Raw genomic sequence first — 13184 nt, 5'->3', positions numbered from 1 at the left:
AAAATGTTTAATGAAAAACCACAACTTTACCATATGAAGTTTGAAAACGAGAATATGGTTAAAGAAGAACTCCACCTGCACATCAAGATCTTCTCAATCAACAAAAAAAAAAAGAAAGAAAATAATTAAAACCCTAACTCAATGAAATTGAAAAACAAAACACAAAAGGGTAACGAAAATCAATTGATAATGACAAATTAAACCCAAGCGAGTTTCAGATCTACCATTTGAATAATGAGATGAGGTAACATAGGTTCTGGTGAAAAATTTCCAATGAAAATTCTCTCTCCCACAGACGTTTCCGAAGTCTATTATTGATATCTTATAAAAACTGCTGTGACGGAGATTAGTTTTATTTTTTTTATAGAACTACTGTGGTATCACAGCACTATAGTCAAGTACAGCCCGGGAGCAGTGGTTTTAGTGAAGCCCAGGAAGTGGTTAAAACCCATTTCCCACTAGTGACAGTGGTATTGTTTGGACCTTCCTCTCGCACTTTGTTTTTCTCTTCCTCCCTTACTATCTTCACTAATCATCATAACATACAAATCATCCGACCAATATTTGTTTGTGTATATATCTGTTTCTATGAGCATCATAACAGCAGCGTCACATCGGTGTCCCCATCGTAACATCATCCCCTCAATCATCACAAATTATACCATCATCAATGTGGATGTAGATCTGTTCTTGTTTTTTTTATCCAATTTATAGATAATTTTTTGTTAAATTCATTATTTGTATCAAACAAAGAGGGAAATTCAGTTTTTTTTTCTTTTTTTTTTTGAAGATTAACCTTACTCTTTTCTTGATCTGTAATCTTAAATTCGTATGGATCTGTAATCTTCTGTCCAATTTAAATCCTCGTCCGAATGTTAAAAGATTTAGAAGAAAATATCAAAAAAAATTATTTGGATTCTAGATTTTGATTACAGTAATACTGGGTCGAACCAATGAGAACCGCATTGGATCGTTGGGTTGGTGGTCGAACCGGCCGGGTCAAACGATTTTTAATAAATAAAACGATTTTTCATAAAATTACTAGGTCAGTGTTGAATCAGACCGGAAAAGTGACCGGTCCATGGGTTTTCCGGTCCGACCGGCCAGTCCGGTCCGAGTTTCAGAACACTGCTCCTTAAGGAGTTTCTTTGTAGATATCTAAAGACTTAAAGCCCTAGACAAATAAAGCTCTCATATTGAATTGTGAGAAAATCCTCGCTTTCTATTGGCCGAAATAGGTCTTTTTTGGTTTTGTGAAACGAGTGTTTCAACGTATGATTGGTTTATGAAAAAGAAACACAATTAAACTATAAAACGGAAGCTGTGTTTGAAGCGAAAAAGGAAACCACCCTTTATTATCCTTGCCGGCTAGCTATGAGTCTTAAGACGGCTGCTTGGAAATGTTTAAACCACCCCATAGAAGATACACATGGGTGGGATCATTGATAAATTGAGGATCCAAAATTAAGTACAGGCCAGGTAATCTCACTCCTGTTCGCAACTGGAATCAGCTGATCTCATAGTACTCTCATTATATAGGATAGGAAACCCATGACTCTTATTGGGCAAATAGATGTTTTATTATAGAAAACATGCTGTTCATGCTACCTTAATGGTTAAGTGTAGAAAACCTATTTTGAAGCGTAATTTTCAAAATCAAAATTAATTGAAGGTACGAATAGCTCCTCTTTTACATTCTTATATCATTTATATACATGCATCCACAACAGTTTAAATGTTAATGCAGGAACAACCAAAAAAATTGCTATGGCGTGCAAGAGGATATAAGCTTAGCTAAGGAAAAAAAACTACAAGCATATACGATAAGTGGTGCTTAATATTATTTGTGTTTAGTGGATGATTTCCACTGACAATACACATGAATGAATCGGTCGATGGAAAACTGGAAGAGCACAGGGAAAATAACAAATTAGATTACGGGGAATAACTAATGACTCGAGAGTCTGTGTTACTGAGAGTAAGTTGGTACCTTCACAAGATGAATTCTATCACTAAATACAAACACCGTCACAAAACAACAATTCATATCATCTAATTTTTTAATATTGTAATATTTGTTGTTCTCATCGGTTTCTGAAGTTAATGGGATTCGCACAGACTGAAACAGCAGCGATGATTACTCTATTGCGATTGTAATTATGAATGTTCTTATTCAAGGGATCATTAATTTGCGTTGGAGCGAACCCCAGAAAAAAGATATTACAGTAAAACCTCCGTATATTAATACTCTTGGGTAAGCACAAAATTACTAATATACGGAGGTTATTAATATATAGAGGTTGATTAAATTAAGATTTCACAAATCGGGACTATGATTCATATATAGAGTATTAATATATAAAGATTCTAATGTATCTACAAAGAACGTTGATAATCTACAGCATGGGATATAAGATCCGGTGGGTAGCACAGGTACCAATTTAGCCATATCATTCACGTTAAACGGGGGCGAAGTCAGAAATCTCTCTACGGGGGAACCAACATAAAACCCAACTCTGCAGAAATTCAGTGTTGGGAACCAGTTTGGTGCGCATCCGTGCTACACCCTGGCTCCGTCCGTGCCCGTAAACATTTTCCATCAATTTTTGTAGCTATAATTTAAACCAAATTTAATTCCTTCAGATCAGCTCCCTCTTTGTAACGTGTAGATCGAGTTATCATTTATGGAATACTCACACAAATAAAGTCACCCGACCCGCTAATGCAGGAAATCAGTTCACATGAAACCATAGACTTACTTTGTTTTCCCTTCTAAAGTCAAATCCCTTATTAACCCCCGCATTGAACAGTGAAGAAACTCACCTCACCATCCAATGGACAATAAAACCATCTTTCATATTCATCCTCACAAACTTGACACTCCATCTTCTCCTTTAAAGGGCCAAGTCATACCCACTTGGACGTTGAACAGTGACCAAAACTCTCCATTTGGTTGAATTGTACAATACCTTCCTCTAATCTGAAGACTTAAAAGGCCTAAATAAATCAAGCTCCCACGATGAATGGTAATTAAATTTTCGCTTCCTATTGATCGAAACTTTTATGGCGTTTTGTGGCTTTTGTGAAACAAGAGTTTTGATAAGGAAACTTGGTGAAGTATGATTGGTTTAAAAATTACAAAGAAAAGGAAAACTTAACTTACCATGTTTAGAATTTTTGGAAGTCCAAATTCAATGTTGCAGTATGAGTACTTACCATATTAGTGCTATTTCGCACCAATTTTCTGCCAAAATAAAAGAAAAAAATAAATAAAATCCGCACATAATTCCTATATTTTTTCCACCTATTCAATGCACCGAGACGCCGCCACAAAAATCACGAGTACATGCCAGGGGGCGTGGCGAATCCCCTCGCACAACAAATCCAAAAGGAAAAAATGCCCGGTGCGTAGCACGGGCACAAATCTAGTAAACTCATAACAGAAATACATATTTTGGGGTTTATTTTACTATATATGCACTATTCTATTCTGTAGATATCTAGATCCTGTTTGTTGTAGTAGCTTGATTTCACTACTACAATAATTGATCCCTCATATAGATGGTAGCCTGCTCCCTTCCTCTTCCTCATTTTGTGTGACCCTTCAGGAGTCCTGGACTCCGGGGCACAACGGTGACCTCATATTCCATATTTCATTTTGAGAGAAATCTCTCTTCATAGTGAATTATCTGGTCGAAAATAATTGTCAAGTGCATTCGTGTATTGGTTAATAGACTCCGTGTGAGTTCGACCATTTTTCTTAATGGGGGAAAGTTTAACTTTCTCTTTATAGATAACTCAAAATCAAGGTTTTCTTTTAGTTGTTCTAAGCTTTGCTGTTTATGATTCCTCTACGGTTGTTATTTAGGTAGGAGATTAGTAATTTATGCTTGAGCTGGTCATCTAAACAGCTTCATGAATGATGCTAAGTCTCAAACTAACTGCTATATATGGAAATCTAGGATTGGAAGCCTCGTAAAGTCTAACTTTCTCAACTGAGAAAGCATCAAAGACAAAAACAATAATTCCTTTCATTTTTTTTCCAGTTAGTATCTCTCTTATTCCAATATTACTCATTTTGTTAATGAATTTCTTGCTTTACTTATTTTGTTAATGATCTTGCTTTATAATTTTGTTGGTTGATGAAAGAAACCTAGCCTAGCTATAAAACATTCAAGAACATTAGGCTGTCGCTCTATTTTCAAGGATTGAAATGGACGTCGTCCTGAATCTATAAATATTTCGATTTAGACTATTGTTGAAGTTGGTTTTAGCGTACCATTTGTTTATCAAACCAAGAAGACTCTTACACAGAAATACATATATTAGATATGAGAACAGTACTCCATTCCCACCGCAACGGCATATTATGTTGCTGATTAAGTCATGGTTGTTGGAACTGTTAATTCCCTGGAAAAAATGTGTTTTGCTGAATATAACAGTTATACTTATGCCAGACTCAATAAGCATGCTAAAAGGAGAAAGGAAATTCATAATAATATTACAACGGAAAATGTAAGAACTCCAAATTAAGACATTGTTCAGTGCAGTCTTTTACCAAGATACTGCTACAAATTAACTGAAGGAATATAAAGAACAGTGATCATCAAACCATAGTATAACATAATTACATGTAACACGCACGTCATAGGTTGTTAATAAGGAATTGTGCTCTGTTAAGAACCGTTTCTTTCTTACTTTTGCCTCTCTCTTATTTCCAGCTCCACTGAGAAGCGGCAAGAGAACGTAATGCACCTACCTACGCACATGCTACTCGCGTTCAAACACATCTTATGGGTGGGGCCCAACTATGCCACCTACCACGGGTAAAGTTGTGCCACCTACCGGCAATGCACCTACATTAGGGACACTGGGCAAATTTGGCAATGCACCTACATTAGGCACATTGGGCAAATTTGGCAATGCACCTACATTAGGCAAAGGTGTGCCACCTCCAACAGGTAGGTTGGGCATATTGGGCAAAGTGGGCAATGCGCCACCCACCACAGGTAGGTTGGGCAAAGTAGGCAATGGTGTGACACCTCCAACAGGTAGGTTGGGCAAATTTGGCAATGCACCTACATTAGGCAAAGGTGTGCCACCTCCAACAGGTAGGTTGGGCAAAGTAGGCAATGCGCCACCCACCACAGGCACTTCAGGTACAGGTAAGCCACCTATTTTACTGTCCACAAGCCCATTTACACCACCCGTGTTGCTGTTACCAAGCGCAGCTAAGGAGCCCGTGTTGCTATCTCCAAGTAGATTTGCACCACCAGTATTGCTGTTCCCCAATAGATTTACACCTTTTGTATTGCTGCCTCCAAGTACATTTATACCACCTGTGTTGCTGTTCCCGAGCAAGTTTGCTCCGCCAGTGTTCTTGTCACCGAGCAAGCCACCTGGGTTGGTATTCCCGAGCAAGCCACCAGTGGTATCCCCGAGACCACCAGTGTTAGCTAGCAAATGCCTCTGTATAAAGTTATAAACATTTTGTAAGAATAGATAAAGCAAAAACTAGAATGCATGCCAATATTCATATATTAACAAAAAAAAAATTAAAAATGTTAATGGCAAGATGGATGCAAAAGCTTTTCAGGTGTGTTCTAGCATGACTATTATAGTGAAACATTAATTATACTTACTGCGTCGACCACCATTGACGCTGTCATCATTATCATAACAAGAAAGCTAATGCTCGTTGCCATTTCTGATTATCTAAGTGGCTATCAAAGAGAAGATAGCTTAGTTGGATAGATGATGGAATGTATGAGTAACTGTAGGGTATCCATAACAATGCTAGTCTATTTATAGAATCCTAAATTTTAGGTTTAATTGTAAGCACGTACAATTCTTATTATTGATTGAAAAAGAATTTTTATTTTATTTTTTGGATATTTAAAAATAAATAATATCTCTTCCTAATAACGATAAAAATGTATAAATGCATGAAATTATAGCTACTTTAGTAGTAACATGCAAGTATTTTTCTTTTAGGTTCATGCATGCATTATTCTAACGAGTGGGTCTAAATTTACGAACGTGACTTGTTACCTTCCACTTTATCTGATGATGAAAAATATACTCTATTTCTCTACTAAAAATCAAGTTCACGTAAATTAGATTATCCTCCAGAACGACACTGCATGTATTAGATAATTATATCACAAAATTGGTTAAAAAGACCAAAATCAACAATTCCTGGATGAAATGGACAGTTAGATTTTGATACTGTTTGAATGGACAAAAATATAAAAATAGACAGAATGTAACATGTTTCAACGTGCCCATTTATTTTTTCTTATTTTTAATTTACACAGGATGTATCCAGTTTCATCCTTACTATTTTTTAAATTTAAGCAAGGATGAAACCAGTTCATCCTTATTGTTTCTTTTGGCCATTTCACCCAAACTATTTTTTACTCGTCCATTTGAACCGTGATTTAAAAATATTTAGACAAGTGACCCATTTTCCGTAATTATATCTTGTTCCTATTTCTTGTACAGCTGCACATGAATTATTTACTACTTCTATATATCAAGATAGGCTTAACTAATCAACAGAATAAGTTCCTGTGCAGCGAACTAATAAAAAAACGGGCACGGTATCTTCTCGGATAAAATTTCAGGCGATAAAAAAGTTGGCTAGGTCTGATAAATTTTGAAGTTTAGTCATCGATATTATCATCCGATCCGATGAATTTACTGTTATAAAATAATATTGACCTACAGTCTTCCCTTTATTACGGCAAAAAAGACATTCTTAACTTTGGATATTTCCTTCGCGGTGTCTAAGCATTGTTAGAGCGGATCAAAAACTATGAAATGCCGACCACGATATAAAATTTAAGTCTGTTTGTAAAGGATGCAATTCTACCATAAAAATCTATGAAATTGACAAGAAGTGTCGTCTCCCTTACTCATTAATTGTCTTCAACTTTTTGTGTTCTATTAGTTTCAACTTGATGCCAATGTCGGTACACATTCATCTTTCTTGTTTCTAATACCAACCGCCTGATCCTTTTGCCCATTTTGTACGTAGTGTGACCTGCACCACAAAGGAGGCGGACCAATAGAGTATTGTTGTGCTGTGTGTGGATCGACTAGCCTTATCCTTTTGTGAAAAGATAATATATAGAAAAGCCGTTAGCCAGAATGGCCACTTGAGACAGTTACAAAGTTATTATTGGAGCTATCTAATGTCGAGTTATTGTAAATTACAAAGTTATTCGTAGAGCTATCTAATATCGTAGTTTATCCGAATAACGGATGTCTCTGCATATAGATATGCTTAATACAGTAGTGGGAGAGCTCCAATTACGCGATTTCATGACTGGGATAGTTCAGCTTTCTCCCATACGGAATATCCATTCTAGAAAAACCCTCAATTAATTTAATATTTTTGTATATTTTGTTATATCTACTTGTAAATGATCGGTTTATAATCTCGTTCTAAAACCTAAGCTACGCTCATCATTTGTTTAAAAGACGAGTGATTATATAACTAAAAAATGCACAATAAACTCTGTTCGATGATATTAAATCTGAGAATGATATATATATATACAGAGTGACAAGTTATCCATCCATGATGAGTGGCATAATTGTATTCACTCTATAATTAAGATTGGCATTACAATTTGATATGTGCAGTCCATAAGAAGATCTGGCCAATCGCTGGACAGTTTGGAAAACCACAAACGGTATCATCTTTGAAAATGATATGGCAATTCTAGCTTCAGTTATAGAGCAAGTCAAGCTGCAAATTTATTTCTGCTTTCGCACCTTTGATGAATTAAAAGGCTTACTCATTGGGTTGTGGGTGATCATCTTCTTGTAACCAGTAACCTTCTTGCTTACCGTTGGTAAGCCTATTAAGAACTTGTTCACAAATACCATAGGAGTGTGTCCCTAGGAATTTGACCAGATAGGATCGTCCAATTCCCTATAGAATATATCACTAAAATACTCCTAGACGGTAATAGGCCTAAGCCGAGCCAAGTTATATGAAACTTGGCGCCTTTTTCAGTTTCGTTTTAATAATGTACTTAAAGTAGGCATATAAACTAGGCCAGCTCTCATGCAACTAATTTAGAATGTCCACCCGTGAATGATGGTGCCATAGATGAGATAACGTTGTCGATTTTTTGTTCTTGATATCGTCTTCATTGTCAAATTCACTGTATTTGTAATGTTGATGGGCCATTTTCATTAATGAGTTTCAACCTTTTCTGTTTAATATTTAGTGAGTTTTAACTTGGATAACTTGATGCCATTTTTCATTTACATTTTCTTGTTTCTAGCTAATACCAATTGGTCTGCTGCCTTGTACTCTTCGTTTTCTGTAGTGTAATTTGCACCACAAATTAAGTAGCTGGACCACTATGTAGGGTTATTGTTTTGTGGCGTGGATTGACGGTATTTCTCCTGTAATCCTTTGCTTTTTCTATTTCTTTATAGGATATTTGGATACCAAAATCAATTTGCTTCAATTTTTATTTTTATTTCTAAAAATCATTTTAAAATTATAATGGCTATTAATTTTTGCCTTTTTCTACTGCTACATTAAAAAGTCACTTCTTAAATTAGTATTACAGGATGTTTGAATATAATTCGAAAACTATTCGCCCAACATGGGCTATCATCAATAAGAAGGAAAAAAGATACATTTCGAGTGTTGGGCCCACTTATAACTAATAGTTCTTTATTCATTATCTGATATCCTCTGGAACAAAATGTTAAACCGTATAATTGGTTGGTTGTACCTGCATTCTATGCCTGTATCGCAGCACAAGTTTTTTTTGTCCACGAGTACAATTAAGTAGGTCATTATTACATGAAATTTGAGTCTTATGCAATGCCTTTCCAAGGCGTATCAACATCCTGGTCAATCTTTTCCCTTTTAGAAAATGGAAAGATTTGTGCGTGTCTTCCTTTGGAAATGCCAATTGCAATGCAGCTTTTCTAACTTGATGATGGTTGCAATACACAAGAGACTAAAAAGCCTCTTGAACCAGTAAGTTTTGCACAATGCTGTTTTTCTTGTCTCATTACTGTGGTATTCAAAACCAACAATTTCATAATTCTGCAGGTCACCTAGGTCATTTGTCCTACTGAAATCTGATCTGCACATGTGACGCAGTTTAAATTTCTTGCAGTTTCAGCACAGAAATGCTGTATGAGTTTCAGTTGTCAAGTGACATGTATGCATCCATTTTATTTACCCGTTTTGCACTAATCTTTATTCTGTTATATATATATATATATATATACAACTTCTGTAAGCCAGTCCAAATGGACGGGCTAGTTCATTGATATATTTCTACAACATTTGTGTTCCTTTAAATCCTAATTTCATCCGCTATATCATGACGGTAAAAATATGTAAGAATTTAAAACACAACAATTTAATCAAAATGGATGCAACCATCTAACCTATCCGTTTTTTCTGTTTGTTTTCTCGGTCCGTACTGCATTTCAGTTTGTACCAACCTGTAACTAACATTTACCATTCTGATTTTGATTACCTGCACTAAACATTGAACTCTGAGGAATAAGGAAGGTAAAATGAGTGTCAAATAATATTAAACAGCTTGCATTACATATCTCAGCAAAAGGACCTTTGCCTTTGCCTTTTGGGGTCAATCGTGTATGCTCACACTGTTTAAACTTGATCATCAACAAAAAAAAAGTTATAGTTTTCACATCCTTACACTTTTTACTATATGAATCCATTCAGCACAAACTTGGCCAAAGAATACTAGAAAAAAACCGTGACAATTTTATTAAAAAATTAGCAATATATTTGTGGTTTTCACGAGCACCATCCAGCACCAGTAAGATAAAAAAAAAACAAAAAAAACAATAAAATTAGGCCATTGTATTGGGGAGGAAAAATATAGGAAGCAGATTAATTGAAATCGTAAAGGAAAACTGTTGAGATTATTAGTCCCACATTGTTGGGCAATCTAACTAAGATCACGCGGTTTATAATTTTTAAGGGCCTCTCCACTCATTGCCAATTGGTTTTGAGTTGGATGCCTGTATTCTAACATGGTATCAGAGCAGGCTATTTGTGTCGAGTCATTTGACCGCGCCTTTACTCCGCATCATCCGATTTATTGTCCACGTGTTAGACCCAACGAGAACAAAAACAAATCAACTTACTGAGATTCGGATCACAACGATTCTTAAACTTCTTGTGATGCAGGATATCATCATTTTTGTATCTTGAGGGCTTATTCATCTGCAAACATCACCCAAGTCATCATCGGCCGAATCATTTGGTGCACATAATTTGATCATGTACATGTGAATTAGATCACAAACCTTTATTATCTTGTTCTTCTGGACTTCTTGTGAGAACCAAAGCCTAGCTGTAACAAACTCGTAAGTAAATTCATGGTAACTTATACCAAAACTTACTGGAATTTCTTTTCTCTCTGACATCTCACTAAATAATTAACGTCAGTCTCCTCCTCACGAACCTGACTTAATAATGAATCCTGAACAAAGTATAACTGGCCGTGAGAGAATAGATGCTTTGGAAAATAAAAACCCACATGTTTTAAAGTCTTACCCTGACGTTCGTTAATTGTCATGTTAAGACAAAACTTGATAGGGAATTGTTTTCTTTTTAGTTTGAATGGCCACTTAGTGCCTGTTGTCTCCATTATCGTTCTACGAATTAATACCTTCTTGCCAATGTTGTTCGCTGTAAATAATCATTTTAGCTTCAATAATAACCCATGCTGCCAATTTAGTGACGATGAGCCTTGTGCTGTTACAAAGACCCATACTTTGGTCATTATTTTTTAAAATCATGATGGGAAGACCCACCTGCAACTCCAATGCCTGATTTGGGAACCCAGAACTCTTCACGGTTTGGGGATTTCATATCCAAATCCTCAAACTGCGGTTCATGACTCCGTGATGAACTCCAGACAACTATTTGTGTATGCATCTACACTCACTAAGACTTTTACTACAACAAATCGTCCAGTTTACTGGCGATTAAATTCGGATCAGAATTTCTTCAATTAATTCTAGTTACAATTCAAGACTATGAAATTGCATGCTGAGAAGTACATAATATTTGATAGTGAAGTGGCAATCAAGATGGGGAGAAATTAGATGTTGAATATTGGGTTGTGTAAGAGATCTCCGTGTTATTATATGTCAGCTCTGGAGTGAAGAGTGGCGACTTTAGAATAAATACAAAAACCTTTTTTTTTTTTTTGTGAAGCATACACAACAAAAACCTTTTGATGAAAATTCTCAAGGCAAAATTGTTAACAAAAAGTTTTTTTTTATGGAAGAGGTATCACCTCATAACAATTACATCTGAAAATGGAGAAAAACAATCCATACAAAAATTACATGTTTCATAAACGAAAATAAAAAATTGTACAGAAGTTTTATAACCCATTGGAGAAATTGACATCCTTCAAATGGATTCAAATCATTTTGTTTGTTGATCTTTTGTTTCTAAATCATCATCATCATTGATGTAAGATGCTTCCATAAAAAGGAAGTAACATGCCGCTATTGATATCATCATATTCTATATCGGTCTTACTTTGATTCGCCGAAATAGATCGTCTCCTTCCAAAGTGTATTTGATAAGAGTGCAATACCACCAAAAAAAGCCATAACGGCTATGAGATAACAAGTCTTGATAGCATAAAACTGCTATTAGATTGATGAGAAAATAAGTAGGAAACCCTAAAAATTGTTGGAACAACAATTTATTTTATCTAAATATTTAATAATATCTACAAGTCTACCCGATTCTTAAAATAATTTAAGATCTGTGCAGAAAATTGAAGAAAACCGTCAATATAACTTGCATTTGAAGAAGATAACTGCTAGAATTACAAGATAGAGTTGAAGAAGTTAACTGCTATAATTGTTAACAAAATGAACCAACTTATCTTTTTTTTTGTTTTGATACATTCCGCGGGCTCTCTTCTTCATTCTCTGATAAACTTTTTGTGCCTTGTCTGCCGCCAAGATTTCTCTGAAATCCGCAGTTAACTCTTCATGACGAATTTTTGTCCAAGAATTTCCCAAATATAGACCAGCTAAGTAATCAGCAGCTCGATTGGCTTCTTTATAACATAAAGTAATCTTCCATCTAGCAAACTTCTTCTTCAGAGCCATGATTCTTCTCCGGATTTGAATCACATTCCATGGTGGCTCAGGCTCAGTTTTAGTAGGTAAGTTATAGGTAGTCATTGAATCAATACAAAGATGAATGTTCAATTTATGCTTCTGCAAGGCCAGATTTAAACCAAGCTCAACACCCTGTAAGTTATAGGCAGCCATTGAATCAATACAAAGATGAACCAACGTATCTTGTCATATAGGAGTCGTGACTTTAGAAGTTAAAGCAAACTTAAACAGAAAGACATATCTATTCATAGTGGTCAGTAACAAATAAGAGATGCTTTATTTAAACCAAAAGACATATATATTCATACTGACAAGTAACAAATGACAGATGTCGCATCTTTTGTAAAACGTTTTCTCCACGTGGTTTCTTAATGTATGACTGTATGCTGACTTGGCGCTACAATAATTTAGAATTCTTGGAAATGAATATGGAATTGACACATCAGCCACAACATTCTCCTTTATATAAAGAAGTATTGATATCTCGACTTTTCTTAATTCCTGATTTGGTATAGGGAAAATCGGGGATGTGTCCAAAATCGACTGTCATCTTGGGGATATGTCCAGGATTTCAGTTTTCTAGAATATGCCCCAGCCGTCCTAAATCTCATCCAAAACCATTAAGTAGTACAACATTCCCACCCATTTGGGATTACATATACGAGTTAAAAGACGGATATAATATATACTAACACCTTTACAAGATTCAGAACATATTCAGACAGGAAAAACCTCGAAAACTTTAGAGAGAAAGTTCAGACATATTTACAATAAATTGACTATTTAACGGTTCCTTGATGGAAACCATTAATCTGGGACATATTCCCGGAAACTAGAATCCTGGGATATATCCCCAAGATGTCAGTCGATTTTGGGGCATATCCCCAATTTTCCCTTCGGTATATTAATGCAGGACACACTACATGAGTATCTTCGAAATATATCAGCAGTCGATAATGCATTATCAGATCAAACAAATGCTTTATTGAAAGTACAAACTATCATATTGAAAC

General features: G+C 35.5%; 1 protein-coding gene and 1 long non-coding RNA gene across 9 annotated transcripts in view; both read right to left on the bottom strand.

The window, feature by feature from the left end:
* LOC113340656 overlaps positions 1–342 on the bottom strand; it is a 3429-nt gene extending 3087 nt beyond the window's left edge. For 7 of the 8 annotated variants that reach the window (XR_003355581.1, XR_003355586.1, XR_003355580.1 and 4 more), the window contains exons 1-2: positions 225–342; positions 31–75 (exon numbers count right to left, since the gene is read on the bottom strand). This is a non-coding gene — a long non-coding RNA (uncharacterized LOC113340656). Of the gene's footprint in view, positions 1–30; positions 90–224 lie in introns of all 8 variants that reach the window. The other variant, XR_003355582.1, reaches the window with a different exon arrangement.
* Positions 343–4469: 4127 nt separating this feature from the next.
* Positions 4470–5799, bottom strand: LOC113340476 (celestoxin-like). The gene is made up of 2 exons (XM_026585612.1): positions 5643–5799; positions 4470–5469 (listed from the first exon to the last, which is right to left on the bottom strand). The coding sequence occupies exons 1-2, from the start codon at positions 5703–5705 to the stop codon at positions 4792–4794; spliced, it is 741 nt and encodes a 246-aa protein (XP_026441397.1). The 5' UTR covers positions 5706–5799; the 3' UTR covers positions 4470–4791.
* Between the last annotated feature and the right edge of the window lie 7385 nt (positions 5800–13184).

This window comes from Papaver somniferum, unplaced genomic scaffold, assembly GCF_003573695.1.
Source record: "Papaver somniferum cultivar HN1 unplaced genomic scaffold, ASM357369v1 unplaced-scaffold_22, whole genome shotgun sequence".
In the NCBI taxonomy this organism is placed as follows: Eukaryota; Viridiplantae; Streptophyta; class Magnoliopsida; order Ranunculales; family Papaveraceae; genus Papaver; species Papaver somniferum.
Note: the sequence above shows the minus strand (reverse complement) of the source record. Positions and strands in the feature narration are given on the sequence as shown.

Coding starts and splice junctions, on each gene's coding strand:
- LOC113340476 (XM_026585612.1), bottom strand. CDS start 5,705: ATGGCAACGAGCATTAGCTTTCTTGTTATGATAATGATGACAGCGTCA. Junction 5,470..5,642: donor CGTCAATGGTGGTCGACGCA/GTAAGTATAATT, acceptor AACTTTATACAG/AGGCATTTGCTAGCTAACAC.